This window comes from Tenebrio molitor, chromosome X, assembly GCF_963966145.1.
Source record: "Tenebrio molitor chromosome X, icTenMoli1.1, whole genome shotgun sequence".
Lineage (NCBI taxonomy): Eukaryota > Metazoa > Arthropoda > Insecta > Coleoptera > Tenebrionidae > Tenebrio > Tenebrio molitor.
Window position 1 is genome coordinate 10243011 of NC_091055.1, and position 27582 is coordinate 10270592.

At 38.9% G+C, this 27582-nt stretch overlaps 5 protein-coding genes across 7 annotated transcripts; 3 read left to right on the forward strand and 2 right to left on the reverse strand.

The window, feature by feature from the left end:
* The first annotated feature begins 5945 nt into the window (after window positions 1-5945).
* Window positions 5946-10316, forward strand: Orp8 (Oxysterol-binding protein-related protein 8). 3 transcript variants are annotated; one of them, XM_069061353.1, is made up of 12 exons: window positions 5946-6797; window positions 6849-6886; window positions 6937-7170; window positions 7223-7574; window positions 7624-7784; window positions 7871-8049; window positions 8142-8337; window positions 8389-8664; window positions 8714-9029; window positions 9076-9299; window positions 9354-9517; window positions 9567-10316. In XM_069061353.1, exons 1-12 carry the CDS (start codon window positions 6614-6616, stop codon window positions 9757-9759), a joined length of 2517 nt encoding a protein of 838 aa, XP_068917454.1. In that variant the 5' UTR covers window positions 5946-6613; the 3' UTR covers window positions 9760-10316. The 3 variants fall into 3 exon arrangements, with proteins under 3 accessions (XP_068917454.1, XP_068917456.1, XP_068917453.1); XM_069061355.1 differs by having other exon boundaries at window positions 5946-6791; XM_069061352.1 differs by having other exon boundaries at window positions 5946-6886.
* alphaCOP (coatomer subunit alpha) lies at window positions 10306-18841 on the reverse strand. Its single transcript, XM_069061351.1, has 7 exons — window positions 18515-18841; window positions 14110-14257; window positions 13787-14054; window positions 12765-13733; window positions 12481-12691; window positions 11082-12426; window positions 10306-11025 (listed from the first exon to the last, which is right to left on the reverse strand). Exons 1-7 carry the CDS (start codon window positions 18592-18594, stop codon window positions 10384-10386), a joined length of 3663 nt encoding a protein of 1220 aa, XP_068917452.1. The 5' UTR covers window positions 18595-18841; the 3' UTR covers window positions 10306-10383.
* LOC138140363 (uncharacterized) lies at window positions 15183-17958 on the forward strand. Its single transcript, XM_069061356.1, has 2 exons — window positions 15183-15343; window positions 16813-17958. The coding sequence occupies exons 1-2, from the start codon at window positions 15326-15328 to the stop codon at window positions 17650-17652; spliced, it is 858 nt and encodes a 285-aa protein (XP_068917457.1). The 5' UTR covers window positions 15183-15325; the 3' UTR covers window positions 17653-17958.
* Window positions 18842-19389: 548 nt separating the features above from the next.
* On the forward strand, window positions 19390-25400 carry Nup188 (nuclear pore complex protein Nup188). Its single transcript, XM_069059998.1, has 13 exons — window positions 19390-19548; window positions 19606-19819; window positions 19871-20451; window positions 20501-20726; window positions 20777-21055; window positions 21112-21801; window positions 21851-22369; window positions 22419-22691; window positions 22796-23890; window positions 23937-24221; window positions 24270-24412; window positions 24461-24674; window positions 24726-25400. The coding sequence occupies exons 1-13, from the start codon at window positions 19397-19399 to the stop codon at window positions 25323-25325; spliced, it is 5271 nt and encodes a 1756-aa protein (XP_068916099.1). The 5' UTR covers window positions 19390-19396; the 3' UTR covers window positions 25326-25400.
* Window positions 25383-27462, reverse strand: LOC138139653 (ero1-like protein). Its single transcript, XM_069059999.1, has 5 exons — window positions 27098-27462; window positions 26763-27038; window positions 25914-26711; window positions 25724-25860; window positions 25383-25673 (listed from the first exon to the last, which is right to left on the reverse strand). The coding sequence occupies exons 1-5, from the start codon at window positions 27197-27199 to the stop codon at window positions 25622-25624; spliced, it is 1365 nt and encodes a 454-aa protein (XP_068916100.1). The 5' UTR covers window positions 27200-27462; the 3' UTR covers window positions 25383-25621.
* Window positions 27463-27582: the final 120 nt, after the last annotated feature.

Genomic DNA, 27582 nt, shown 5'->3' on the forward strand with positions numbered 1-27582 from the left:
AAGAATAAAAGCTATTATTTTCTAAGCTAAAATCAGTTGAAAACGGAAAATCGGTCCTCAAATACTCCATGTTTCTTTCTTGTCATTGTTTTTATAGTTGAAAGATACGATTAGCAATCCTAAAGACAAATACGGTAGTTTAGTAAGCTAGTAAGCACAAATGATAGCAATAATAAAACTGTTGTGTTTTATAGAGATGATGCATTATTAACAAGTCATTAATATCATTATTGTCACATGGTGATACATTTTAAACGAGCGGTGGACCATTCGGCTCGTATTTTAAGAGTAATTTGCTGACTGAAGTTTATTCGCTTTTCTGTGATGATTTAGGGTGCAATAGCCGTTAGAGTAACGATTTGGCAATAAATAAAATATATCTCCCATTTTTGAGTTTCTCACGTACAATGTTGCATCTTCCGTAAATAAAGGTAATAAAACAAGATGAGACACGCTCTCTAACATTGTTACATTAGGATAAGTTGTTATATAGTCCATGTCTAATTTAACAGGCAATAGTTAATAAAAGGAAATTCGGAACGATTTTATTTTATTTCATTTTTTATATGGCTTTTAAATTGTTTATGGGCCATTAAAACTATTTATAATGTAATGGTAACGGGAGGATAGATGGCCACCGCAACGTTTACCTAAAATACCATGAAATATAAATTGTTAAAATACACCCAAACCACGCGACAAAAAAGGAAGTAATAAAACGAGCTTTTGTGTGACGTAACAGTTAAAAAGTAACAATGCACTGTTAATAATTAGTTATTACTGACAGTGATCGAATTTCTCGACCCAGGTGTTCGAAATGTCGGTGTTAGTCGAGGACAATGCCGACTAGCTAATTGGTTTGTTAATTACATCAGTGCAAACCAATAAAAGTAGGGGAGTCGGATAATGAAGCGACAATTTGTTACAAGGGATAAATTAATGTCTGGTGTGGAATAAGTTTTATTCTGTCGCACTATGATATTGATTTCGATCAGGTCGGGCCTCCGCTGTTTAGCCAATTTATTTACTCAACGCCAGGATATTGAATGGGATGCAACAGAAACAACAAAACTCTTTTAATCAAGGCCCAATGCAAATTCGTCCCCACGCATCCCTCATCCCGATATTAAAACGCCACTAATTACCATACACTATTTTTAAATCGACTCGATTCTACCCACCGATCTAATCAGTTCAATTTCGGTCTTATAGCTTTCCTGGAAAATAAAAGTCGGCTTCCCCTTTTAATCAAAGAAGCTATCGAACCTAATAAACATTGAATTAAAGAGGAATTGACTCGTCTTTGAAATTTCGCCATTTCTTCCGCTAATTGTCAATAAAGTTCGTGGGAGCAGTAAAATACAATGAGACTAACTCGATTTTTGCCCAACTTCCATTTTAAAATTCGATATCGTTAAAATTTACAATGAGGGAGTCGCTTCTATCGCGTTTCCTCGTGCAAGTTGTTGCGTTCGTTCAACAATTGCCAATCAAATCACTTTTTTGTCCTTTCATGAAATCCTACAAGGCGGAAATTATTTATTTGCATCCAGCCAAAAAATGTATCTGTTCGTTTTTATTTTTTTGTGAATAGTTTTATTTACAAATTGCTTAGCAAAATTGGTGTACCTATACTAACTAAATCTTCCCCCGAAAAATGTAATCTTTCTCATCGTAGCCTCTTGTCATTTTACAATACTCGTGTCAAACAATTAAATACAAAATAAGGAAGATATGCAAAAAGAATTATAAATGTTCGTTTTGTGACAGATAACTTATTAAAATCACATAAGTTACTCGAGTTATTAATTACTGTCCTACAACTTACAGTTACACTTTTTATTTTGATACATTTTTTTAAATCCCTTCAGTGTGTGAGACTTTTACGCAGTTGTGCACCTGCACGAGATCCCGACCAGCTTTAAGTAGGGTCAAATGAGATAATCACCGTCAGTATTCCGTAATGGTAATAATAACTGATCGAGCAAATTTCCTGGAAGCTTGGTTGAAAGTTGATTAAACTCTTTAGGGTCGCAATTATGCGCCTACCGTCAGACGACTTTCATATGTGCCCTATTTTATCAGATTAAAAACATTAAACTCTTTCCCCTGCGGCAGAACTTAGCGATTAAGTTAAAATGAAGCCCTAAACGTATTAGAAATATTCGTTAAACTCGGTGATTATCCTCGAAATTAAGTTGACGTTAATACCGCTACGTACATGTACGTGCATGTTTTAAATATGTGTAATAAACTTGATTTGGGCCCGACCCTTAATTGGAACGCATTTTTTCACCCTCGAGGGGTAAAACAACAACATTTCACTCAAAATTAAACTGACCACGCCGTAATTGCGCAAACATTTTATCGAAAATTTTCCTGGTCAAATATTCACGCAATGTTATTCGACACACTGTTAAACCGCTACAGCCATCTTACGGCAAGAAATGCAACCGATATAGTTCACAATGCATCCGCCAGGCTGTCCTATTTTTAAATAATTATTACTATGTCATATCTTTTCTACACTATTCCATCCATCGCAGATCAGCAAGTGCAAAATCAAAATAATCTAGTACAAAATTGAGAAAACCATTTGAATAAAAATTAAAACGGTCTCCGCTGATTCCGTAAATCTGCACGAGATTGTCTTACAAGATACAACGTTTTGTTAATAACGATTATAACTTGCTTGGCAATAAAATGTGCTTAACCACAGCTAATAGCACATCAAATTTAATCAGTAACGTCCACTCTGTCGTGAAACTTACATTTAACCGCTGAAATAAACGACCAGAGAAACGTCATGAAATTGTATTTCCAACACAATATACTGCGCTGTAATTTTACTATCAAATGCGAAGTCAGCACCAACAAAGAAGAGTTTGTGACAACTGTAAACAGTAGTGTCGACTTCCAGTCGACTAGATCGAAAATTCGCTTAGATAGCTGTGACAGTTCGAAGTATTGTCTGAGCTTGGTTCGCACCATCAAAATAAAAAAGCGTATATGTGTGTGGATTTTCCGTATCAGAGTGTGCATTTCTGCGGAAAGGGCCGTCCATTTGACGTACACCTCATCATTAAACGGTAGTAATGGACAGAGCAGTAGTTAACTCCGCAATTAAACTTTCGAATTGTTATGCTCGCCAAGATAACGCGCTCGGCAATCCAATTCGAACATTCCAGTTTATGATCGAGTACAATTTATACGAATTGGTCGTTTCGTAGCTTTGTGTAACGCTATTTAATTTATAGGCCGGACAACATTTCCTCCCCACCTGTCCGCATTTTCATTAAACGAAATACAATTAAACCCGTAAAAAGCTAATGGAAACGCGTCATTCGAGTGTCGCGTCGATAATATGATTATTTAATTTAAGAAATCCGGACGAGTATCACTGGCACGTCGGTCTGATTTGTGAAAAATTCATCCGACAGTAACTGGAAATGTAAACCGAAGCGACGGTTGTAAAAATGCAATTGTGGGTGGGCCGGTTTATTGTCCAATTAGAACTGCAACTTTGTTCGGTGCGTTCGATTTCGCTTTTGCGTTATTAATTTCTGCAAAGGGACGCGATAGTTATGAATGGGTTGACGATTAAGTTTATTGCAGTAATTTAGAGATGTATTCTGCAGGCAAAGAACGGCATGAAATATGCGGAAGCATTTGAGTGACAGGGTAATCGATCAGTGACACGGACCAAGTTCGTTTATAAATGACCAGTGATCACCACATGCAAATGCATGTAAATGTGACCGAGCGAATAAAGAAGCACCCCCATGTCCAGCCAACAATGGACAGCGCAACGCTCTGTTTAAATCACCCTTTTCATTATCTCAAATCACGACCATTAGAAAAGATTAAATCGGGGAATGACCAAAATACGTAATATTACGATGGATCTAATTCAAATGTGATACTGTCTGGATCACAAGCCTAAGTAAAACTTGGACTTAACACAAATGCAACCCAAAATACATTAAACAATACCAATGTGAAAATGTAACCCCCGATAGAATATCAGTTGCTGTCTTTTCTGATGTGGCACTAGTCGATTTGTAATTGAATTTGCAAGTTTTGAATGCTATAAATTGCCTATTTTACAATTTAAGATGACTTAAACCCTTAAACGTTAAGTCACTGTTAAACAGTGTAGTAACTCTACCTTAAAATCAGTAGATATCGACGAGGCATACATCGACATTGTAATTTCTATAAATACAGGATTATTCACATAAGATGATGAGCCTGACCAGGTAAAAATGCAACCCAAAAGACAATTCACAAAGCAATCTCGATCCCTATTACATTATCCGGCCTTATCATAATGCACATAAAACATAGACAGCTTTTAACGTCAGCCTAATGAATGTCAGGTTGTGACAGAAAAATACCTTTCTCAACAAAGTATGATTTAATAACAATAATAAGCAATTAAAATCACAAAAGTAATGGAAAAGTAGGATCGTATCAGTTCTGTCATCGTTCAAAAACCTTTTCAAATACATACTATGTAAATATGAACGAAAAATGCAATGACAGATATACCTTTCAAATTAATACATAGGTAGAATACCTACTTGGATTCCTGATTTAATTTTTAAATACAGCGTGATCAACAATGACTGAGTCTGTTGGCAATGAAACAATTGAAAAATACTGGTGTTTTTTCTTTTTTGTCTCGTAATTCGCACTCATTGAATTTTTTAACTTGAGACGACATTAAAAACATTTTTGGTTATGCCGGTTGTGTTTATACTATTACAAAAATGAACCTTTGATGCTAAATTTCATTGTTACCAACAGACTCAGTCATTCTTGATCACACCGTTGTCTGTTCACGTTGGAATGAACATCAGTGGTGCAAATGACTGACCTGTTACTATGTCAACTCATATGAAAGTTAATGCCAAATGTGTGCGATTTGCACCACTGATGTTCATTCCAACGTGAACAGATAATTATCAAAACACAATGAATGCTTTGTAAAGTGTATTTTGGGTTGCATTTTTGCCTGGTCAGGCTCGTCATCTTACGTGAATAACTCTGTATATTATTGTGACAGTAAAAACTTTGTGTATTTACTATTCCACGTGTGATAGCATTACAAGTATGTACAAGTAAATTGTTTTCAACGAACAAGTGCAATTTTTTCTTGCGGAGTAGTACGGAAATAGATACATATTAAGTATAATTATGTATATCATTTTCTTGTACTGATTGGATTTTTAATTTAATTTTTTTTACACGGGCCGTGGAAATATTTGTTCCCAGGTCTGCCAGTTTTGTAATAAAAACTATACGGGTGACCTGTGAATTAAAAAAAAATTAGAAACGTAGAGAAATTAATTGTCAGAAATGTGCCATAAAATCTTTACGGCAATAAAAATAATATTTACTTAAAAGTTATGTCACTGTAGTAAGGTGGTATTAAAAAAACAAAAGGAAAATATAGTCATTTCTGTGGTGCATAAATGTTATGCATTACCTTTTATTTCAAGGCGATGAAAATACAAATGATGAAGAGAACTGCGTAACATAAAGTTAACATTTAATGGGGAATTAAAAACATAGCAGATAATATAAACAGTATTGACATAATGTCAGCTTACAAATAGAAGTTGTAAATCCGGGACATAATAAAACTTCTAATTTTTCCAAAGCATGGCGTAAAAAATACCTAAGTACATAAATTTTTCCAAGATTTTTATATTTTTTCTAGGAGTAGATAACCAGTAAATGTATATAATATTTCTTCGTAACACGTACGAGTATTTGGGTTTACTTAAGGAAAAGAACAGCTGAGTATTGTGACTTATCTGGCCACCACATAATTAGCGAGAATTTTTGTTTAACATTTAGCAATAAACGCTGAAAACGTCATGTAGTAAAATGTGATAAGATAAACTGTTTTAAACAGCCTTGCGTTCAAGGCAACACTTACATATGTAGTCGTTTCTCATATCTAAAATAGAAATGTGTCGCGAAATTGAGCAAATTCAAAAAGACTCGTGTCGCAGTTCGACTTTTAATGTTTTCATTGTTCGGTCGAATATTAAAGACGAATTAAATCGAAATGATTAAAGTTTGATTTAATAGGTCCGAATAAAGGATATATGGAAAAAAACTTGTACGATGTGACGTCACGACGCTCGTATTTTACCATGGTAGAGTCGCTGGTGGAGGCAAAGCCGAGCGAAAAATGGCCTAGTCCGATCCCACCAGTGACATATTAACTTCGCAATGGGTGCTCGGTCGCAGATATTGTTAATGTTAATTGTTTTAATAATATAAACATTAGTACGGCTCGTAGAAATATTTAAAAATAATGCGAAGTGTTATCTGTTAGCGTAACGTTCATAAATCGTTTGTGATTGACAGCGAATAATTGACGTCGGTCATGATCGCCGATTGTTTTCATTATCAATAAAGTAGATAAAATCAAGTAATAAAAATAAAAGAAACACGATGGTTCCTTAATCGAATAATGAATATGCTTAAATCTCGCTTGCCAGGTTCACAATGCAAAGCTTTAAAAGAGTGCTGTACGTACTAGGTGTTACCCAATAATAAGGTTAAGTTGTCAAATTTTTTCTGTAAATAAGGAAACATGTCCACAAACGCGACGAATTCGAGCACACAATCGATCCACGAAGTGCACATACAGCCGGCGACGAGTTCGGCGAGTAAAAGTGCTAAACCGGAAGAAAAACGGTCCCGAACTTTACTTAACATATTACCTAAGCTCCCTTCGAGCGACTCACTAAGCAACAGTCCCGGTCCAGCAAGTCCCGGTAATGACACCACAGCGGTGTGGCCTTTTTACAATTCGCTTTGTCTTACAGGTGTTACCAGTTACATCGAAAAAGGAGACACAGACAGGGTAAGTCATTTGGAGAACTAGTGCGATAGTGATTCAGTGAAAATTTCCAGTCCCCTGACACATGTTCAAAATTGACCAGGAAAGAGTCATACAAAGCGCAGCGAAAAAATTACCGCAAAGAAAAAAAACGCGTCACAAATGAATTGTTGAACTCGCTCAAAGATCCATCGGTTGTGGTCTTGGCTGACTGGTTGAAAATCAGAGGGACTCTGAAATCATGGACAAAACTGTGGTGTGTACTGAAACCAGGACTGTTGCTGCTTTACAAAAGTCCTAAAGCTAAAGTAAGTTGGATTGGCGTGTCAACTTTTTGTATTGTGAAATTTTGTCTTGTAGAGCAGTCATTGGGTAGGAACGATTCTGCTGAACTCGTGCAAAGTGATCGAAAGACCGAGCAAGAAAGACGGGTTTTGTTTCAAACTGTATAATCCGCTGGATCAGTCAATCTGGGCGCCCAGAGGCCCAGAAAATGAGACCATCGGCGCTGTTGTCCAACCGCTACCCAGTTCTTACTCGATTTTCCGCGCTCCATCCCAAGCCTCGGGAATGTGTTGGTTGGACGCGTTAGAAATTTCAATAAGAAATGACTCGGCTCTGGTGCGTTCAGTCAGCAACAAGTCAGCATCGGGAAGCACAAACCACGAGACGCAATGGAACGAAGCCGACTACGAAAAGCACTTTGACCATGGTTCGTAGAAAATTGCCGTGTCTTCGTTGTCGTTACTCGGTTTTTGCAGATTTAGATGACGTGAGTCAGCTCGACAACGGTGCCCAACTCAGTACCGGCGACGGGGAAATGACCGATTCTGATTCGGACATGTCGGCGAAGGAGGAGGACGTCGACGAAGACCCTCCGGAAACACCATATGTTCCTATAAGCGAAGAAGAATTCGGGGACGTAAGTGAAACAAAATTTGACCGACAGAGGGCGCTACGAAGTTATAGCGCCATCTGTCGATTGCTTAGTAAATTGTTTGCGTGCAGGCAGGGGCGCAAGTTGAGGAACTGGCAGAGGAGCACAAGTCTCTGATTTGGTATCTGGTCAAGCAAGTTAGACCAGGGATGGATTTGAGCAAAGTGGTATTACCTACTTTTATACTAGAACCTAGATCGTTTCTCGACAAATTGACAGATTCCTACTACCACGTCGACATCCTCTCGGGGTAATTGTTTTATTATCGTCAGTTTTTGAAAATAATTTTTTGTAAACGGATTTTGGAGTTCCTCACGTTAACTTTGTCTAATTATATGACAGGGCTGTGCTGGAGGATGACGCCTTCACACGAATGAAAATGGTGGTGAAGTGGTACCTTTCCGGTCTCTACAAAAAACCCAAAGGTCTCAAGAAACCTTACAACCCTATCTTGGGCGAGACTTTCCGATGCTACTGGTTGCACCCTAACGGTTCCAAAACGTTTTACTTAGCTGAGCAAGTGTCGCATCATCCGCCTGTAAGTCGACTCAACTCGATTCGCCTTATCGTATTAACTTGAGTAAAACAGGTGTCGGCATTTTATGTGACCAACCGACAAGACGGTTTCGCAATAAGTGCAAGTATTTTGGCGAGGTCCAAGTTTTACGGAAACTCCACCTCTGCTATCTTGGACGGCACGGCAGTTTTGACCCTGCTTCCGAGAGGCGAAGATTATACGCTTACCGTCCCTTACGCCCATTGCAAGGGTATTCTGATGGGCACGCTCACTATGGAACTGGGTGGGAAAGTCTCGATTGATTGCGAGAAAACCGGATATTTTACGGAGATCGAATTTAAACTCAAAGTAATTATTTATGAGCGCATCGATCACTTGAACAAATGAATTATTGCAGCCTTTCCTTGGCGGAGTCGAACAAACAAACTGCATTTCTGGACGCTTAAAACTGGGAAAAGAGACTCTAGCAACTCTGGAAGGGTACTGGGACGGTACTATTTACATTAAAGACAAGAGAACCGGCGAGCAACAAGTCTTCTGGAGTTCCACGCCCAGCGTTCGACGACATCGCCTGACAAGATACACCGTGTCCGTAGACCACCAGGAAGAGTACGAATCTGAGAGACTGTGGCAACACGTCTCCGCTGCGATTTTGAGAGACGATATGAACGCAGCGACCGAAGAAAAGACCACGCTAGAAGAAGCACAAAGAGGTAGAGTTGCATTCGGACTCTTGACCAATCTAAACATGTTTTGCAGCACGTTCGAAAGAGCGCAAGGCAAAGTGCGAGGATTGGATTCCGATTCATTTCCAACAAGATTTAAAAACCGGACAGTGGGTTTACAAACATTCAGATTTACGACCGTGGGATCCGCGGAATGATTTATATCAGTACGAGTATAACTATGTTATACAAACAAGAACAAAACATCCCACTCCCATGATTCGCACAGCCAGTATCATCAGCGTGGACCCGCAGCAAGTCAGTGTTTTTGTTTTTTGTATTTTTTCGACAACTACAACTCTTGTCATGCAGGGAGACACTCGCTCGTCGACGCTGAAGATAACGAAGCGGAAAATGGCGCCGAAACAGGTGTCGTCCGATGCGGACGTCAACGATAGTGCCACGACTTCCGAAGAGTTTCATTCGGATTCGACCCAGTCGGTCAAGAAGATGCCGCTGGCAGCGACCAACTCGAGGTACTCTCGAACAGATCGCGAGATCGATTGAATAATTATTGATTTTTAGTATTATGTTGGCGATACACGATCTCGAGCAAAGCCTGCAAGAACACGGCGACAAGATCAGCCAGCTGCAGAGGAACATAAACCGAGTGTTGGAATCCAACATGAAGTCTCGTAATAATCCTAGTTACGTCGAGATAATGATTATAATATTTTTACTCGGCTTTTTTCAAGCTGTTTTTGTGTACTTTTTTTAATTGCAATTTTGTTATGTAATTTATATTGTGATATAAATCTCGTCACTGAGCCAATAATGTTTACCAGTTTTGTATAGCAGTGGGGAGTTTTTAGTTGTAGCACCAAAAATGTTGTAGAGTTTTGTCGTTTTTGATTTTGATTGCAAATCGTGCCTTTCAACGGGCTTTTTCAGTACTCGTTCCTAGATCGAGCCCTAATAAGGTGTATTCGTTTAAATTTACCAACAGTTGGTGTCGTTTCGTTCGTTGTATTTCGTTAAAGTAGGAACAGATATGTGATACATTGTGAGATGAGAAACGGGGAATAAGGGTATCTCGCACTTGTCTTGTTCGATTAGGGGTGGGGTGTAGTAGACGTACACGCGCTAAAATAATTCAATCACAATTTTCTTTTCTAATATAAAATGGTACAAAATAATTTGTAGCTTGACAATTTCGGGGATAGCACTAGAAATTTTTTTACATAATAATAGTTCTAGCATCTGCATGTTAGTACCTATTCCTCTGTTATCCATGAACACTACTTGAAGCTAACAATAAAGAACATTACATCTGAAGCTGGATTTATTCATCATAAGTGTTACAAAAGAACATACATAACCGTTAACAATATTTATTTTTTATTTATCTAAACTGGTGGATGCTAATTCTCAGTCCGATGCAGTCTTTGCCGACCTCCGCCACAGTACAGACACTACAGATGCACCCTTTGTATTTGGGAAGGTACGACGTCCCGCAGAACGGACATTTCTCTTCAGCTTTGCCTCTGTAGATGGGCGTGTAGGAGTGACCGCACAGGTTGAACGGGTTGTGCTCGTCGTAAGCCAACTGCAACTCGTCGGACAAGTTCGAATCGCACGCTTGCAAAATTTTCCGCGCTTGAGAGGCCACGTCAGGTCTCGGACCAAGTTCTAGCAGTCTTCTGGCGAACGAGGCGGCGGTTTTGTAGTTTTTCAGCTTGAAATACATGTTCAGGGAGGTTCTCAAGGTGAGTATCTGGTGGACCGGTTGCAGATTGCAGTGAGTGAAGTAGGCGGCCATTTCGCACTGGCGCTTTTGTTCTTCTATGGTCGTCTTGGGCAAGCTTTTGCGCAACGTTTCCATTTGCAAGCCGCAGATGTACTCTCTGCAGATCCGGAGCAGCTGCTCCGCTTCGGAAATCTCCTGTTTGGTGTCCACGATCAACAGCGAGATCAGCAACAAGAGGTTGCGGAATTTGTCGATGGCCTCGCCGAATTTGCCACCGGTTGTCAACTGATAACAAACCTGAAAGCGTTATACTTTAGAAGCATCCGAATTAGTGACAGGTTCGTAACCAGTACCTGCAACTTTTGCACCAGATCGTTAAGTTTGATCCCGGCCACCGGGAGTCCTCCTTTGGGCCCCGCGTCCTTCCAGTTCCTCAAAGGATACGTGAAGTTCGACGGCACGTTTTGCTGCCAAGTCGTGATAGTCCTAGAACTGCTGTACAAATTGATAAAAATACTTTCGAAAGGTTCAAAATTGACAATTCCTAGTTGGTCGTGGAGCAGCCGGCAGGCCGACTCGAAGGACCCCGCCATCACGTGATCGGACGCCAACTGGGAGTTCTTGGTCCAGGTCAGAGTCGGATTGGGACCTTGCGTGGGTAAATGAACGAAATTATCCGAAGACTGTTGGACATTCGCCGTTCCGAGATCCGGAATCTCTAGATCCGCGTCTTCGACGTCCCATCCTCCTTCGCCGTCCGCCGGCGCCGCGTCATCATATTTCCTCTCGTTGTCCACGTCGATCTCCTCGTCGTCGTCGCCCCAACCACCCACTTCTTCGTCCATCGGCTCGTTCGTCGGCTCTATCATCAGGCTCTTCATGTTGGCGGCGGCTTGCACCATCGCGTTGGTCTCGAAGAAGCTGCGACTGACCGTGAGGAGGGGCCAGTTGCTCTCAGCCTGCTGGACGGGCGGCGGCGGTATAAAGAATTTTGCGTTCGGATCGACGTCGGGAACTTTCTTCTCGTTGCCGATCAGAGCCTTCAGCTCTTCCGCTTCTTCGTCGAAACCGTGAGTGGCCGCGGTTAGATACGCGAGCGATGTCAGATTCGACGCCTTCAAGACTCTGATGCGCTCTTCCAGGTCACCCAGAAGGAGCGCCCCGTGGTATTGGGACGATCTGGCTTTGCGGATCTCTGCGATTTTTGTCATCTTTCTCAACTTCTCCAGGTTGCCGGTGATCAAGTACAAAAATGACAATTTCTCGAAACTCTTGGTTCTTTGATAGCACATTTCGACCACTTGGTGGTTACCGTGCCACAGAGCGGTTTGAGCCAATTGCTCCCAACACATTTTGTCGTTCAAAGCCTTAGCCGCATCCAGTGCGATTTCAATGTTTCCACATTCTAAAGCTAGAGTGAAACGAGTCTTGTCGTCTTTGACAAAGTGCAGAGCCACTTCCGGATACCCTTTCTGCTGCAGATACGAAATTATAGCTTGTCCCACTAATCTAGCGTTCTTGACCATGTACAAGACTTCATCATAGCGATGATGGATCAATGACAATTTAAATTTGTATTCTGTTGGGTCTATAGTGAGAACGCGAGGTTTGCACTCTCGATCTAGGCAAAACACGTGTTTCCCTTTGACCTTGGTGATGTAGATGGGCCAATCCAGAGTACGAATGATACCGTGATCGCTACATTTAGAACAAAAAATCATACAAGAAAATAATTGACAGTGACGTAATTACCCATGAATAAGAGTGTACTTGATGTGATTGCTGGTCGTATAGATGAAGACACCGGAGTCGTCCCATGCTCCCGATTTGACTCTAGTATTCTCGTGCAACGAACAGAGAATTTCCAATTTTCTGTTACAAATCATGACCGTATGTTTGGCCAACAGCGCAATAAAATTCATATCGTGGGACCACACGACGTACCGACACTTACTTATTTTCACTAAAAATGCAGCAGTATAGTTAGAGTTATAGTACAGTACAGTATTAGTATTGTGCTGCATTTAAAGCATTACCTTGGTCCAGTGTCCTTTTACGCTGGACATCAAACAGAGTAACATGATCTGGATCACGCAACAAAAGCATTCCGGTCCCCGCGTAGAACACTTCGTCGCACGAAGGCGTCTGCACCTTTTTGGTAACCTCGTTCTTCAAATTCTTGATAACGAGTTGATGCGACCTATCCAGAACGGCAAATCTGTTCCTCGCGACCCACAGAGCGGTCAACCCCGACGATCTCTTGCTCTCCGCCTCCGGTACCTGATCCTCTCGTTCCGACTCTTTCGCGATCGTGTACAAGTCGTAAGTGCTGTTGTCCAAATTGGAGGAGCGGATCGACAGCAGCACCGCATTTTCGGCGGGGTTGAAAGACATGCCGTAGACCGGAGTCTTGCCTCCGCCTCTGATCTGTATGACCGGGATGTCTTTGGACGACGTGAAGTCCAGTTTGCGCAAGTGACGCTCTTTCACGTAGTACAGGAAGTTCCCGTGGACCGTGTACGCGGGACGTTCTCGCTCCAGCTTGAAGATGATCATTCCGGTGTCGTGCCCCGCGGCGAACAGGTTCAAGTTGGGGTGCGCCGTCAGCACCCAGAACCTGTCGTGCTCCCGCCGGAACGTGTGCAAGTAGTTTCTCTTCGCCATGTCCCAGATGCGAATGCTCTTGTCCTCGCTGTTGGACAAGAGGAGTTCCTGGCGTGGGTGGAACAGGACGCACGAGACGTTGTTGTAATGTCCGCGGCATGTGTCGACCTCCCAGGCTTTGGCATCGTTCATTCGCCACAACTTGATCTGGCGGTCGTCCGCTCCGGAGACTATCAGAGGGAGAGTGGGGTGGAAGCACGCCCAGTTTACTCCGCGATCGTGGCCTTCGAGAACGTGCTTGACGACAGCGTCGGCTTGACCGAAGAGATCCGTCGTGCCGGGATTCTTTAGGTGGTCTTCGAGACCTCCGGGACCAGGAGCAACATTCTTTTTTCTCAACCCTTAAAGACAACGACAATTAGAAAGAACGACCAGTTGAGAGTCGGGTAAATACCAGAGATGTCCCAGACGCGAACTGTTGAGTCGAGAGACGCGGAGACCAAGAGGTCTTCAGAAGGGTGGAACATCGCGCACATCACGTAGTGATTGTGACCGGTGAGGACGCAGATGCAGGTGCGACTTTGCCAGTTCCAGATTCGGATGGTTTGGTCGTCAGAAGCCGAAACAATCCAGGGGTACTCGTGATGGAACATGGTAGTCCTGATGTAGTCAAGATGGCCGAGCAGAGTGAAAATGCAACGTTTTTGTTTGTAATTCCAGACCTGCAAGGTTTAGATGAGCGAGTTAAAAAATTCAACTGAAGCGAGCTTAGGGTACTTTGATTTTGTAGTCGTCACCCCCGGAGACGAACAAGGGTTGCTGGTTGTGGAAACAAATCCCTCTGACGGGTCCGTCGTGTTCGTCGAATTTCTCGAGCAATGTGCACATCCGATAGTCCCAAAGCTGGATGGAGCCATTGTGCAAGCTGATTATAAAAAAAATTATTAATTACCTTAACAATTGCAAAATATTTAATTGTAGTTAATACAAAGGTCACGTTTGGTAACGCGATGATTTATGTGGCAAGAGGATAATGTAGAATGTGGATCAAATTGTTTCTTTTCCAAATAGTAAATTGCCAAATAAAATCTGGTCCTAAAGACGTGGTCTGGGCGTTGGCCATCTCGTAGGCATCAATTGGTCAACTGGTTGTCCTATGTATCAGAAAGGGAAAGGCCTTAAAGGTCACGTTACATTTCTCCGAATCGATATCGACGTCTTCGATTAGAAAAATTCCCAAAGAACACGAAATGTCAACAATAAAAATTAACTGATATTTAAATGTCCGGTGTGGAAAAAAAAGAAAAAATCAGAGTGAATTGTTGTTCACCTTCTTTCCTCTGACAGCACTTGTTTTAAAATTATCTTGCATAATTTATGTGGACAATAAAGAAAAAGTCAAAAAGTGTAACACACTAATAAAAATATTATAGATCGACAGATAAGAAGAGAAGTCGTCCAAGGAGTAAATATGAGAGTACAACGTTGATCCGAGATATGAGTTAGACATAGAAAAGTTTCCATTTACATAATTTAAAATTGTACATTAGGAAATTGAAGGAAATATCCGTTTGCAATTCAATTAACATTGAAACGAATTACACTGTTTATTGGCACATTATTATAAGTCCTGGTGTAAAGTTTGGAACAAACGTGATTTCAACGATGTGTGCATTTAATCGGGCCCAGAGTCGAAACAGGATTGCCAACTTTTCTGCATCGTTTATCACGATTATGTTGCAATATGCATATGTATAGCATTAATTAGTGGTTCCCCGAGTACCACCACCCTATCTGGATGACTAATTTAGATCTTCTGCGATCTCGAGAGGTGACCACTGTTGACAAAATCGTTTCGTATCAACGGGTGTACCCTCTAATTTAGAGCATGAGGACGGGGGAAACAAGATCCGATGCTATAAATTTCAAGTCGATTCCCAAATATTAACCAGTTGTTAAATACTTGGCTGTCGTGTAAGTGGCCGACCCCATCATGAAGGTGTACTACCTAGTAAGTGTTAAGTGATTTTTCAGGCAACCGGTTTTTTTTTTATTCATCTCAAAATCGGAGAGTCATTAGTGTGGATATTAACGATACTAATAATTTTATAACATGGACTATAACAAAATTGGTGCTTCAAGGTTCAATCCATTATTATAATTAAAGTGTAACACTTATTACCGAAGAAGTACACACGAGGAAATAATCGAACCATTTGTCTACCGTCGCACACAAGCAAAAAATGGCTTGGGTGGTAAGAGGGGAAAAAACTGAAAGAAAAAAACATTGGAATTTTACGTGCATCAAACTGTTCAAAATGCAACAAACACGAAAATAATTCTAGCAGTTTTATTTAATTTTCAAAACATTAAACAGTTTTATATTGTATAACAGGACTAACTTATTAACTTGGATTTTTGATACTGATCCTTTTGATATTGATATTTTGATATTAACAAAATGTACGGATTTTTTAATTCATTTGTATTTTTACAAAGAGGAAATTTTGAATTGTATCTTGTTTTATAAAAACGTTTACGAAATAGAATTTTAAAAACATTGCAAATTTATATTTTCACTGAAATTCTTCATCAATTTTCCAACTATGTACCATAAACGTTAAATAAACGAAACGGAAACCGAAAATGAAGAAAATATATAACAATAAAAAATTTTTTTAATTTCAAATTTTTCATTAAATTTTCATGGACTTAAAATAAATGTAACGGAAAAATATTTTGACGAATTCAGGCGGACTATTTAATATTCATCACTTCTGGTACGGAAAATAACAAACGGTGACATTTAATTTGATTCCAATTTTTTTACTGACACACCCAATACAATTTTGAAATAAAAATCGTCACAACTTATTTTTAAGTAAACACTGACAACAATGAGTACAAAGTAACTTAAGTAAAAAGTCAAAGTTCATTAAACCAACTGGTTTCGAAATTCCGAAATCTGACAGGATTGTTAGCAATTCAATGAGATCAATTCTACGCATATCTTATTCTATTTTTGAAGAAGAAAAAGAGTTAAAATAAAATTCCGGCATTGGCCTTGATTGGTATTTCAGCAGCCTTGAATTTCATCCGTTAATGAAGAAACAACGAGGCGGGTCTAGTTTGGTTGTTGACATTTAATTTAATTACAATTTCGAACTGGATCAGTGTAAAAATTTAAAGCAATTATTGTATCGGCAATTGCGTAAAAATTCTCCTCGAAAAATATTGAAACCTCGATTCGACGAGTCACCACAAACCAGTTGACTGAATATTATTGTGTGCGTGCAATAGTGTACGATCACAACCCTAAGGCCCAAAAAACTAAAAACCTTAAATCAACTAGACAGATAATAGCTTGGTCTTGTACACCTTCAATTATCTCGTTGAGCTTTAACCAACCTTGAGACACTTTTTGGCGAAACTAGTTCAATCGAGAAACGCCCAATTATGACTTTTTTTTTTTTGTTTCAGCTGGTGAGTGCATTTTGCGTTTGGATCAACCCGACGCAATCACAATTTTTCTATTCACATTACACCCCATTTGCACCGCAATTTTCTCAATTCTACCCTCAAACATTCCTGCCCTCGACACCCGTCGTCGCACCTTTAGCTTACTCCGTGTCCTCGAGCCAAGTCAGCTCTTCCCCGGCAGCCGTGACTTACAACATACCCCCTCGAACAGCCGAGTATCGCGGATTTGGGTATCGCACCGACTTAAAAGACGGAGCCGCTTCGACCGTCTTCTACGTGACGGGACCCGAAGCGACAAATTTGCTCAATTTCAGAGACTTTCCGAATTTCACTAGGAAAGTGCAAGACAATCAGGGGAAAGCGAGGAGTCTGGCGTCGGATCTAATCGACGTGAACGCGATCCCGGACGCTCAGGGGAAGATCCAGAGTGTCCTCCAGCCGACCGAGTTCCAGAAGTTGTTTGAAAATGTGATGCCGGGAGGACTTATCAATTTCTACACTTTTCCTGCTGGGACGGTTCCGCTGGCGAGACAGTTCCAGTTCGGGAACGTGACTCTGAATGTCACCACGACCACGCCTTCGAGCAGTTCGGAAGAAGCTGTAGCTGCCGAGAGTGTCGTCAATCCAAAAATTGTGATCAACGATGTTGACAATATCATCAAATCGAACGAAACAGCTGGAACTACGACTGTTGCCGCAGAAACCGGCAGCTCAGAATCTCAAGAAAACACTCCCACCACTGAAAATTCAGACGCAGCTTCGGACAAAACTAAAGACGAAAAATCCACCACTGCCTCCAACGAGGAAGCCACAACTATTGAAGCAACCACTCAAGTGTAAAATAAATTGAAATTTAGTGATGTTAGTTTAGATTACAATATTTTGTTAAGACAAGATATTCAGACGACCACCAAAGTCGTCTCGTTGTTTAAAAGCCGCAGATGAACAATCAACGGATCAATATTTTTGTAATTTATAAAGTTCCTAACATACTAATATAAAAACCATGTTTTAAACGACGAGATGAATTTATTTTATCCTCTTGTGGAAGAGAAAAATCCTTAAAAAATTGTGGTGTAGCTAATATTTTTCTTGCAAACTAAACTATGTGAAATTTTAAATTATATAAATGTGTAGTAAATAAAATTGTAGTTTTTATTATTCTACCCCGAAAATTCGGCGTCACTGGTTTCAGATCTCGAAATATACATGAACACATTTAAATCTTAATTTAAAACGTATGCAACCCCCATAACAACAGATTACGAATTATTTTACATTCAACAATAATTAATGTTCGTTATGAACAATAGTGTGTAGTTGTTTGCCTATTGAACAATCTGTAAACTGAAAAACTTCTGAATCGGTTAAAAAGCAGCCACCAAATTATATTTGATGAATTAATATTATTTTAATTTTGTTTTTGTCACACTAAAATCAATTATGTAAGAAATGTGTGATGTGGTAAATTTATATTACAGAATATTGGCAAATAATAGCCATATGTATGTTGCATTATTTTCAAAACTTTCTTGTCCACTTTGAGTCTCTCTGCTACAAATGATAATAAAGTCACAATAACGGTGTGTAAGGAGGCTTCGGGGGCGCTATCTCAACTAATATCACAATAATCAGCGACGATTTCATCAAACTTGGTGGAAAAATGGGTAGTTCATTTAATAGTGTTGAATTACACACTTACCTAGCTAAAATCCAGGGACGTTTGGGATGAAACGATAAACCCTTCACGCGGGCAGATTTTGTCTCAAATTTAGTCAACATTTCGAAAAACTCTGATTTTCACAGCTGACGTGTCTATTGAGGTTATGTTGACCAAATCACAGAATACGCTTCTTCAAAGCCATAAACTTATTTATCATTACTACCAAAAAATAGCGAAAAAGCAATATAACTGTATTTTATAAGGAAAGTTTCATTCTAATTGCAAATATTTCTTTAAATTCACTATTTTTCGTTTGACACAACACACCTCACGAATGTTGACGTTTGCACAAAAACACCAATGTAGGCAATGTAGTTGGCTTCTGACAAAACGAACGAATTTATTTATGTGATCAACAGATGTCGCTAGAAGATTTCTTTAAATTCAAAATAAAAATATCTTGGAAGATAAAATCCAGATAATTTAGTCTAAATTTGTTATTTTAATTCTTGAAATTAATTTTTTGGTAATTCATCTCAATCCAATGGTGTTTGGTAGAAATATAGTTTAAGTTTAAGCAAGACATTTAATCTAATTGTTGTAAACTAATGTTTGTTTTATGGGCATTAGAAATTATAGAAACACGCACAGAACAGTCACACACATATTTTTCTTCATTTGTAGTAGGTATTTCAACTATTTCAAGTAGTTTTAGTGGATTTTAATTTGTCACAATTTTCAATTTAGTTGGTTCCATGATTACAGTTGCGAAGAATTCTGAAACTACTAGATCTTCATTTATTCATTTTAGTCATCTTTAAACTCTTCAGGTCAAGTCAATTGTGATTATTATTGCATTGCATTCCGTGAAGAGTAATGAAATTATAATTTAAATTTAAGCGAGTGTCAAAATCTTTCAACATGGACATGGACGCATGCGCCCTTAAAATAACTCGACGCATCATACTGTCAATTTTCAACCGTTTTCTTAACCTCAACCGGTCAATCAATTTTTGTTTTGAATGTCGTTTTTGTTACGATTCAACTAATTTTGACAAAATGACGACAACGCCGTAAGTACACTAGGACAGGATTTTTTAAAATAATTATGCCAATTATTTTATCTCAAGTTTTTGGAAAAAAATCAATCAAACTGTTTCGGGGCACAGTCAGAATATAACAGAAGATATTGTGTCAGAAATATTAAAACTATCCAAGTCTGAACTACTGGAAGGGTTGCTAAGTTACAAGCCATACACTAGGAAAGGTTATGATGACTGGATCTCAGTCTCAAATGTGAGCAGTTGTATGAAAGAATTTGTTCATGAGCTGAGTCAAGATCTTGTGAGTAACATGTTTTATCCAGTCTTAATGTGATGTTTAAATTTTTTTCAGAATCTAGACACAAGCCTTGCTTATGCAGTCATGTGCAACTACTTAATGTTTGAGTATTATGGCAAAATTAAAGAGTTTTGGCAAATCACTAGGATAGGAACCACAATTCATCTCAAAGAAAGCATCTGGAATTTTTACACAGCTGAAAGAATGTTCCTCTTAAAAACTTGGAGACACATCTTTGAATTTGTAAACAAAGATAATGAATTTGCCCAACAATATAAAGATTTTTTAAGTAATATCAATATGGAAGAATTGCAAAATAATTTAATAAAACAATTTGAGACATTGATTAATGAAATCACATCAAAAAATTTTGATGAGAAGAACCCACACTTGGAAAATTGGTTATGTAGAAATAGTAGAGAACAAACGGAAGTCATAATGATCATAACATTAACTACAGTTCATCAGGCATTTAGTATAACACAGCTGAGTTGGTTGTTTAAATTATTCATTCAAAATAACTTCAGCACACAACCCCCTCTCTTTGAAATCAGGAAACACATTAAAAAACAGGATTTACAAGAATTGATGTATGCAGAAATTGGTTGTTATTTTGTGGCTTTGGAAAACTATTGGTAAGAAAAATATATTATATTTGCATCATTTTGATAATTATGTCTGCAGGGATGCAGACACTTCAGACCTTTGGAAGAGGGACACGACAAGTGAAATGGATAAGTCTTTGCTCAGTTTACACCTAAATCCTGGACACACTGTAATCATGCTTGGTTGGTTGGTACTAAAATATAAAAGTTTGCATTTTGATGAAGATGGGGAAAGAATCATAGAATTGTTCAAAACAAAACCATTTAGCTTATTATATTCCATTATATCAAATTCCATTTTTAAGGTAAAAGATGAAATACAGTTTTCTTCAACAGAATTAAAATTTATTTGTAGAACTGTACTGTTGGTGAAGTTGTATTAAAAGCAGTTCATAAGATGTTAGATGAATTGTGTTTGATGTATGATGACAGAAAAATACTTTATGAAGAAGAAGGTTTAATTAATGTAGTTGCTGAATTTTTAAAACAGCCTGATTTAGCAGAAATTTGTTTAAAAACTAGAAACGGACTGGATAGCATGATGGAAATAGCAATTGAGACTTTTCCTTACGATTTTTTTTCTTTCACTGCAATCTGTCACTCTCTACTAGGACAGCCCAATCAATATAAAAATGTAACTAGAATTTTGTTCTGTTTTGATTAGCTTGTTTAATTGATTTTTTTTGTTAGGGCATTCATTTGTTAAATAATATACCGTCATTTTTGTCTGACATGACGTGGACAATTCCTAAAGAAGAAATTTCAATACTGCGAAAAAGCCAACCAGCTTTTTCTGACAGTGATTTAATTGTTTTTCCCCCAAACACCACAGTTAAATCATATGGGATATTTGGAAAAAATTTAGTACAGTATAAAGGGTCCTACAGTTACTTTTTGTACTTGGAATACTTGGTGAACTTGCTTATCAACAACGGCCTCTCACAACGTAAATTTGATGAAGATCTAGTCAAAAAAGTGATTTCTGGTTACGGAATTGTTATCCAAGGAATAAAGTACTGTTCTGACATGGACTTGAAAGTAGTGGGGCTTGAGAGAATAATTAAAAAAATAAACAAAATCTTGGTACATCTAGATGGTCCTTTGTTACATTTCGAATTAGTAAAGTTGTATTTTGACGTTCAAAACGCCATGATGCTCTACAGAAAAAGTAGTTTTTTCGATTTTTGCCCCGAGATTGTGTGGAAAATCTTTTTCCCAAAGCTAAAATCAGAATACGTGGGTGAAGAAGTCAAAAAAATATTATTCAACCAGTACATATTTGAGGACACAATTTTTATGAAACTGTTCCAAGAAGAGGAATTCAAAGAAGACCACACTTTACTACTCACTTACATCAAGATTTTACACAACATCATGAAAGTAAATTAACTCGTTCACGTTTGATCGCAGTTTCACAATTTTTTTGTAGGTAAAATTTCAATTCAAGAACTTCCAATTATCAGGCGTCGCCTATTTGTTCAATTTTGTATTTTTACAACACCAGACTTGGGCCTACAGCGACGAAAATCAAAAAACCCAAATCACTTTAGGCTGTTTGAACATATTTCATTACGTTTTACAAAAACAATTTGAAGATTTAACTGAAGCTGAACAAAAAATCTTCCATTTTTGTCAGCACGCTTTTTTAAACAACGTTTACATTATAGAATCCTTTTTACGATTGTTCATCAAGGACAAATATTATTTAATTTTTTTAATGGAGCGCGAGTCGAACTGGCCTAGAGGTCCGTCTTTGGACAAGTTAAAATGCATCAGGATGCAACTGGCTCTCTTGCTGCTCGTAATGAGTCAGAAGAAATCGGTTGGGAAATGTTGTTTCAACGATAGAATATCGTTCGTCGTTAAACCCGTAGCATCCTACTTCACCAATTCGTACAGTCCCATCGTTGCCGAATTGTCTTGCAGGTTTTTGGAAAAGTTGGCACAAGTTTGTATCTCGTTTGATCCAGTTGATCACGCTAAATAAATTGTTTTAGGACCCGCACATTCCACTGCTAGCGCTGTTGGAACTGGATCATTATCAAGTCCAGTCGCTGTTTTTAGAGCGACTGAGAGATCCGTTGGAAGAAGAAAACGTCAAACTTGCCATCATTGACCTTATCAACACTTGCATCTCAAGCCAGAACGGCATGACTGCAGCTTTTTTCAATCTGAAGTGTTTTATGTACTGGGACGGGACAGAAAATGATGTCTTCAGTGGAGATAGCGTCAGCGATTTTATGGTCGACTATCTTCAAAACATCAAAAAAGTGAGTGAGTCGCGATCTGGTTGCTACATTTTATCTGTACAAATTTATAATTTGGTTTGAGAATGTAGTAATTGTGGACACACTTTCTTTTGTTTTTCTCTTAGTCCCATGAATACTTCAAAAATCCTCTACAACTGGGAATTCTCCGTCTTTTGTACAACTTGTGGCTCAATCACAGAGAGAATTTGATCGACAATATAGCGAATTTAAAAGATTTTTGGCCCGTGATGGTGGATCCTTTCTTTTGCGATTTCGTCCAGGACGTCGAAGTTTACACCGTCATTCTGCGCATAATCAATCTGGAAATCGGAGCTAACGTGGAGAACGTCGAGAAGAAACTAATTCAAACTATAGACAAGTTTTTGAAAAACAAAGACCGACTGAAATTGTGGATCGACTTTGTTCTGTCGTCGTCTTCCGTCGGTCCAAAAAATCTCGATCTGTTGAGTGCCTGGATGGAGTTTTTAGTCCTGACAAAGAAAGTGACGGCGACGAGTTTTGACGAAGACATCAAATTAGCTCTGATCAACTCTTGTCTGGACGGTTTAAACACTCCAGAAGGTGGATTCAATAACATAGAGCTGGTCTATCTGTGGTCTCAGCTGTACCTAATGTTAATATCAACGTGGCCAATATACGAGAAACAAGAGAAAACGATTATAAGTAAATTGACGACGTTTCTGCACTCGTTGATTGCTTATTACAAGTATTTGACGCCAAAAATCAAAGAAATTATTTTATGTGCCATCAATAAAACGATCATAGATTTGTCAAAATATTTTAGCGGTAACACAACTAGTCTGATAAAAATTTTGTACTTGGTTGGGATAATAATTGATACGGAACACGAGTACTTGGTGTCCGAAGTGTGGTGTACTGAAGACGATTCCGAAAAAATAAGACGTTTGAAACCTTGGCTTGTAATCATTTTTATCGGGAATTCAGTCATGGCGCTGGATAACATCGAGGAGATAGCTTTGTGGTTCAGCTATAGGCAATTTTTACAAAGAGTTATGGATTCGGTGGGTCCCATGTTGCAACACAGGTCCACTTTACCGTTTGCCAAATTAGCTATAAATTTTTTGACCACTTACGGAGAATCCCCACTAGTGAAAGACTTCCAAAATGTTGACTTGTTCACTTTTTACTACAAAGTTCGCCCCCCAGGACTCACCATCAGTGTGGGAGAAGCCATCTTGGTGAGTTTCACCCAACGGATGGACTCCTTGTAATGATTTGTTTCAGTCCGGAGTTCCAGTCAATCTGAAAGAGTGGTGGCTCATTTTTATCGCTTTGATAAAACTGAATCGCATTCTGATGGCCAACGTTGGAGATTCAATGTTGAGCACTTGTTTCTCGTTCATCTCCCAACACGACGTCCTACTAAAAGAAATCATCTCTCTCACGAAGTATACAGTGGATATGACAGCTCTGACTGTAGTTTGTGAAGCTCTAAAATTAATTTATGTTGTACTGCGTTTGATGCCATTTTGGTCCGTGCAATACCCACACTCTTACGATTTAATAATGGTAAGTAAATAAATAACAAGTAATTTTTAGTATTGTTTCGTATTTTAGGATGGTGTCAAAACCACGATAAACGCGTGCGTTTTGTCAGTCTTGGGCTACAAAAAAATCAATTTTTATAATATAATCCATGGAAAAACTCTGGACGTAATAGATTGCGCCCCTACAGACTTACTAGTTTCAGTTTTGAACAAGTACTTTTGAATTTTTCAAACAACTTTATATTGTTGTGTTGTTTTTAGACTGACCGAGATAATTTATTGGGGCTCGAGTTGCTTAAAAAAAACAAAACCGAACCTAGTGACGCAACTTAACGACGTCTACTCGACGGAGGGTGTGACTTTATTGGTGGAAAACGACTTCAGCGTTCCAAGATTCGAATTACCAATCACATCCAAACTGACTTACGGGACGTTGCTGTGTTTGGCGGATTATTTGTGTAAGACGCTCAATCAGGTACAGATTTGCCAACGATGTTTGTTGCAATTCCAACTTTGACGCTTCCAGCTATCGCCGGAAACTCCATCGGCAATTCCCCGGAGTCGGCAAGTGTCGATGACCGACCTCCACGACGAGATCAAAGTGAAAAGCTTGGGAAAAATCTTCGAGCACTGCACCGCGACGTACGAGAAGTGCATCGGCTTCATGGTGTACCTCCAAAGAAGCGACGACCTCCACAATGAGAAGTTGAGCTCGTTCTTGCACTACGACATGTCGGAGTTTTCCGGGTCGTCGGCGTCCGTCATCTCGCAGCTCGACTACCACATGGTGAAGAACTCACTGGAAGCGCTGATGAGCTTCCTGGCGGTGGAGATTTTCTTCACCATACGGATTCTCAGCGACGAAGCTTTGTTCTCGTACAAGAGGGAGTTGAGTTCGGAGATTCAGTTTTTCTACGAGTTCGTGCGAAAACGGATAAGTGAGCAGTACAACGCAATGCTGGCGACGCCACGGACGACGACGCCGCTCTCGCAAACCGAAACCGACATCATCAAGAGGTACATGGTGGCAAAGGTGAACGACAACGACTCCTTCGACGTCGCAGACAATAATTTTGTACTCGTCATTTCGCAATGGTTGATTAAGTTTTGTCATTTGTCTAATTAATTCGAAAACAGTGCCTATTTTATAACATCGTGTTATACAATTGTTAAATAAAAACTATTTCTTTATATTAAAATACACTCATGTATTGCTATTAAGTCGATACATTGCTCAGGACATGGTCGCAAGTGCCAGCGTAGGTACAAAAATTCTATTCTGATTAAGTAATTCAGTTTTTTAAATTAAATAAAAATCGAAGATCAACGGATTGTGATAGTGGCAAATATATGGTCCCAGTAATTGTGCGCATGCGCAGTAACATCTAACACAACTTGCAGAAAAATGTCTGATGGTTCAGATCATCTTAGCAGATGTCGAAATTCATCCAACTCATAAATACTGGTGGACAATCTGGAACAGTAATCTTTACTCACATTTCTACCACCAACACTTTATTTTACCTTCCTATACTGTTCACAAGTGACACGATTTCGCTTCTTTGCAACTGAAACTGCTTCTTGCTCGACGGTGTTAGCTCGGAATGTTCATCAAATTTTCCTGAGAATAGAATTTTCAACGCCGTTCCCAACCCCTGAGTCTGAAAATGATGTCATTGAGAAATACATTTGTGTCATGTTGATCACCAGTTACTTGTAATTTTCCCCACAGTTTACATTTGTCGCATCCGACACAGTCCATTATTTTGGAAACGTTTCTGAAGTGTTGTTTGAACTCATATTTGAGTTTTTCTGCTTGTTCGTTACCTGCGAACATGGAACTTTCGTTAAAGTGGTCTGGGAAATTTCTAACAACACTTAGTAAGTCTTTTACAGCGAGTTGAGTATCCCAATCTTCCGTTTCATTTCCGGTGTAGAATTCCTCCCGTTCTAGATAGTTCGCAGCTTTGTTCAGAGCTCGCAATTCGAGTAGATACACGAAGTACAAATTACGCAACCAATGCGGACCTTCGCCCTTGGTGGTCTCTTTGGAGAATCTTTGCTGGAACTCGTACAGATTGTGGCCCCATTTTCCGTTGGGTTCAGTTAAGGAAGAGTCAGAGAGCAAGAACTGAGCACACAAGTGTACGTTGATGCTAGCATGGAGACCAGAGATCGCTCTGTAGAAAACTCGCTCTTCTAAACATAAATTATCCAATTTTGAACTCTGTATGTACGGATTGTCTGTTTTTGTACGCCTAAAGCAGTTCTCCATGTAAATACTGTGCCAAATTCTGTGCGCAGATTTGCCTTTGTAGCCTGTGTATCTTTCAGGATTTAAAAGCAAGTCTACGTATTCAGACTCGCTGTCGTTATCCTCAAGAACGCAGAAATTGTCTTGGGCGTCATCATAGGCGCTCCATAGAACAATGTCTTCTTGTACTTTTGCACTTATGGTGGTGTTCAAATAACTCAATTCAACATTGTGATCATTGCAATTTTGTGTTATGTACTACAAAAAAATCTTTCACCGCAAAAAAAAAATAAAAACTGATTAAATTACCGGATTTTCCGTATTATAATTGTGTGTGCTCAAGTGGGAAAAGTCCCCTTTTAGTCCCACTGGAATATCTTTGTCTTCACAAGCTTCTACATGACAATATCTCATAGCGCATCGACTATCATCAGACCAGAAAGGACACGGTCGTCTTAAATTTACTTTATAGAATCTAAAGTACCCCTTATGGAGCAAACTACGAAGCCTGGGGTAAATTTTGACGTTGTTGAAATGATCTACAGTGTCGACGTTACACATACAGTCGTCTATTTTTCCATGCAACTTAAAAATATTTTATTTTCATTTATGACGACTGAATAAGTGGTGTTGTCTTGGCTTACCTGGCAGAAACAATCGTCGTCTAGAACCGTACCAAAATAACTAAATGTACAACTTATAAGAAGGAAAATTTCGAAAACAATTAATTTGTACTTCAGAGACATAATTTTTCTAAATAATCACTTCACTGGTTAATAGATAATGAAAAAAATTGTGAATGAAGCATATACAAGGGAGGCGTTTCAGAGCAAGGATTGGGTATCTTAAGTATAGGGTCATGATTGTTGCCAGCACGTAATTTAATACAGGACTAATTACTTAAATCATTTAAAAACCATCAACGGGAAATTGCCATGTATCAACTTTCACCCATGACTCTACCTAACCTCAAAATGGAAACACAATTACGAACAGAAAAACCACAATTTCGACTTGTATCGATTGCTTTATTTCAAATAATATGCTTAAATAATTAAAAACATTTTTTTTATTTCAATCAATTTAAAAAAAGGAAATTTGTTTTTGATAAGACAAGTAACATTACATC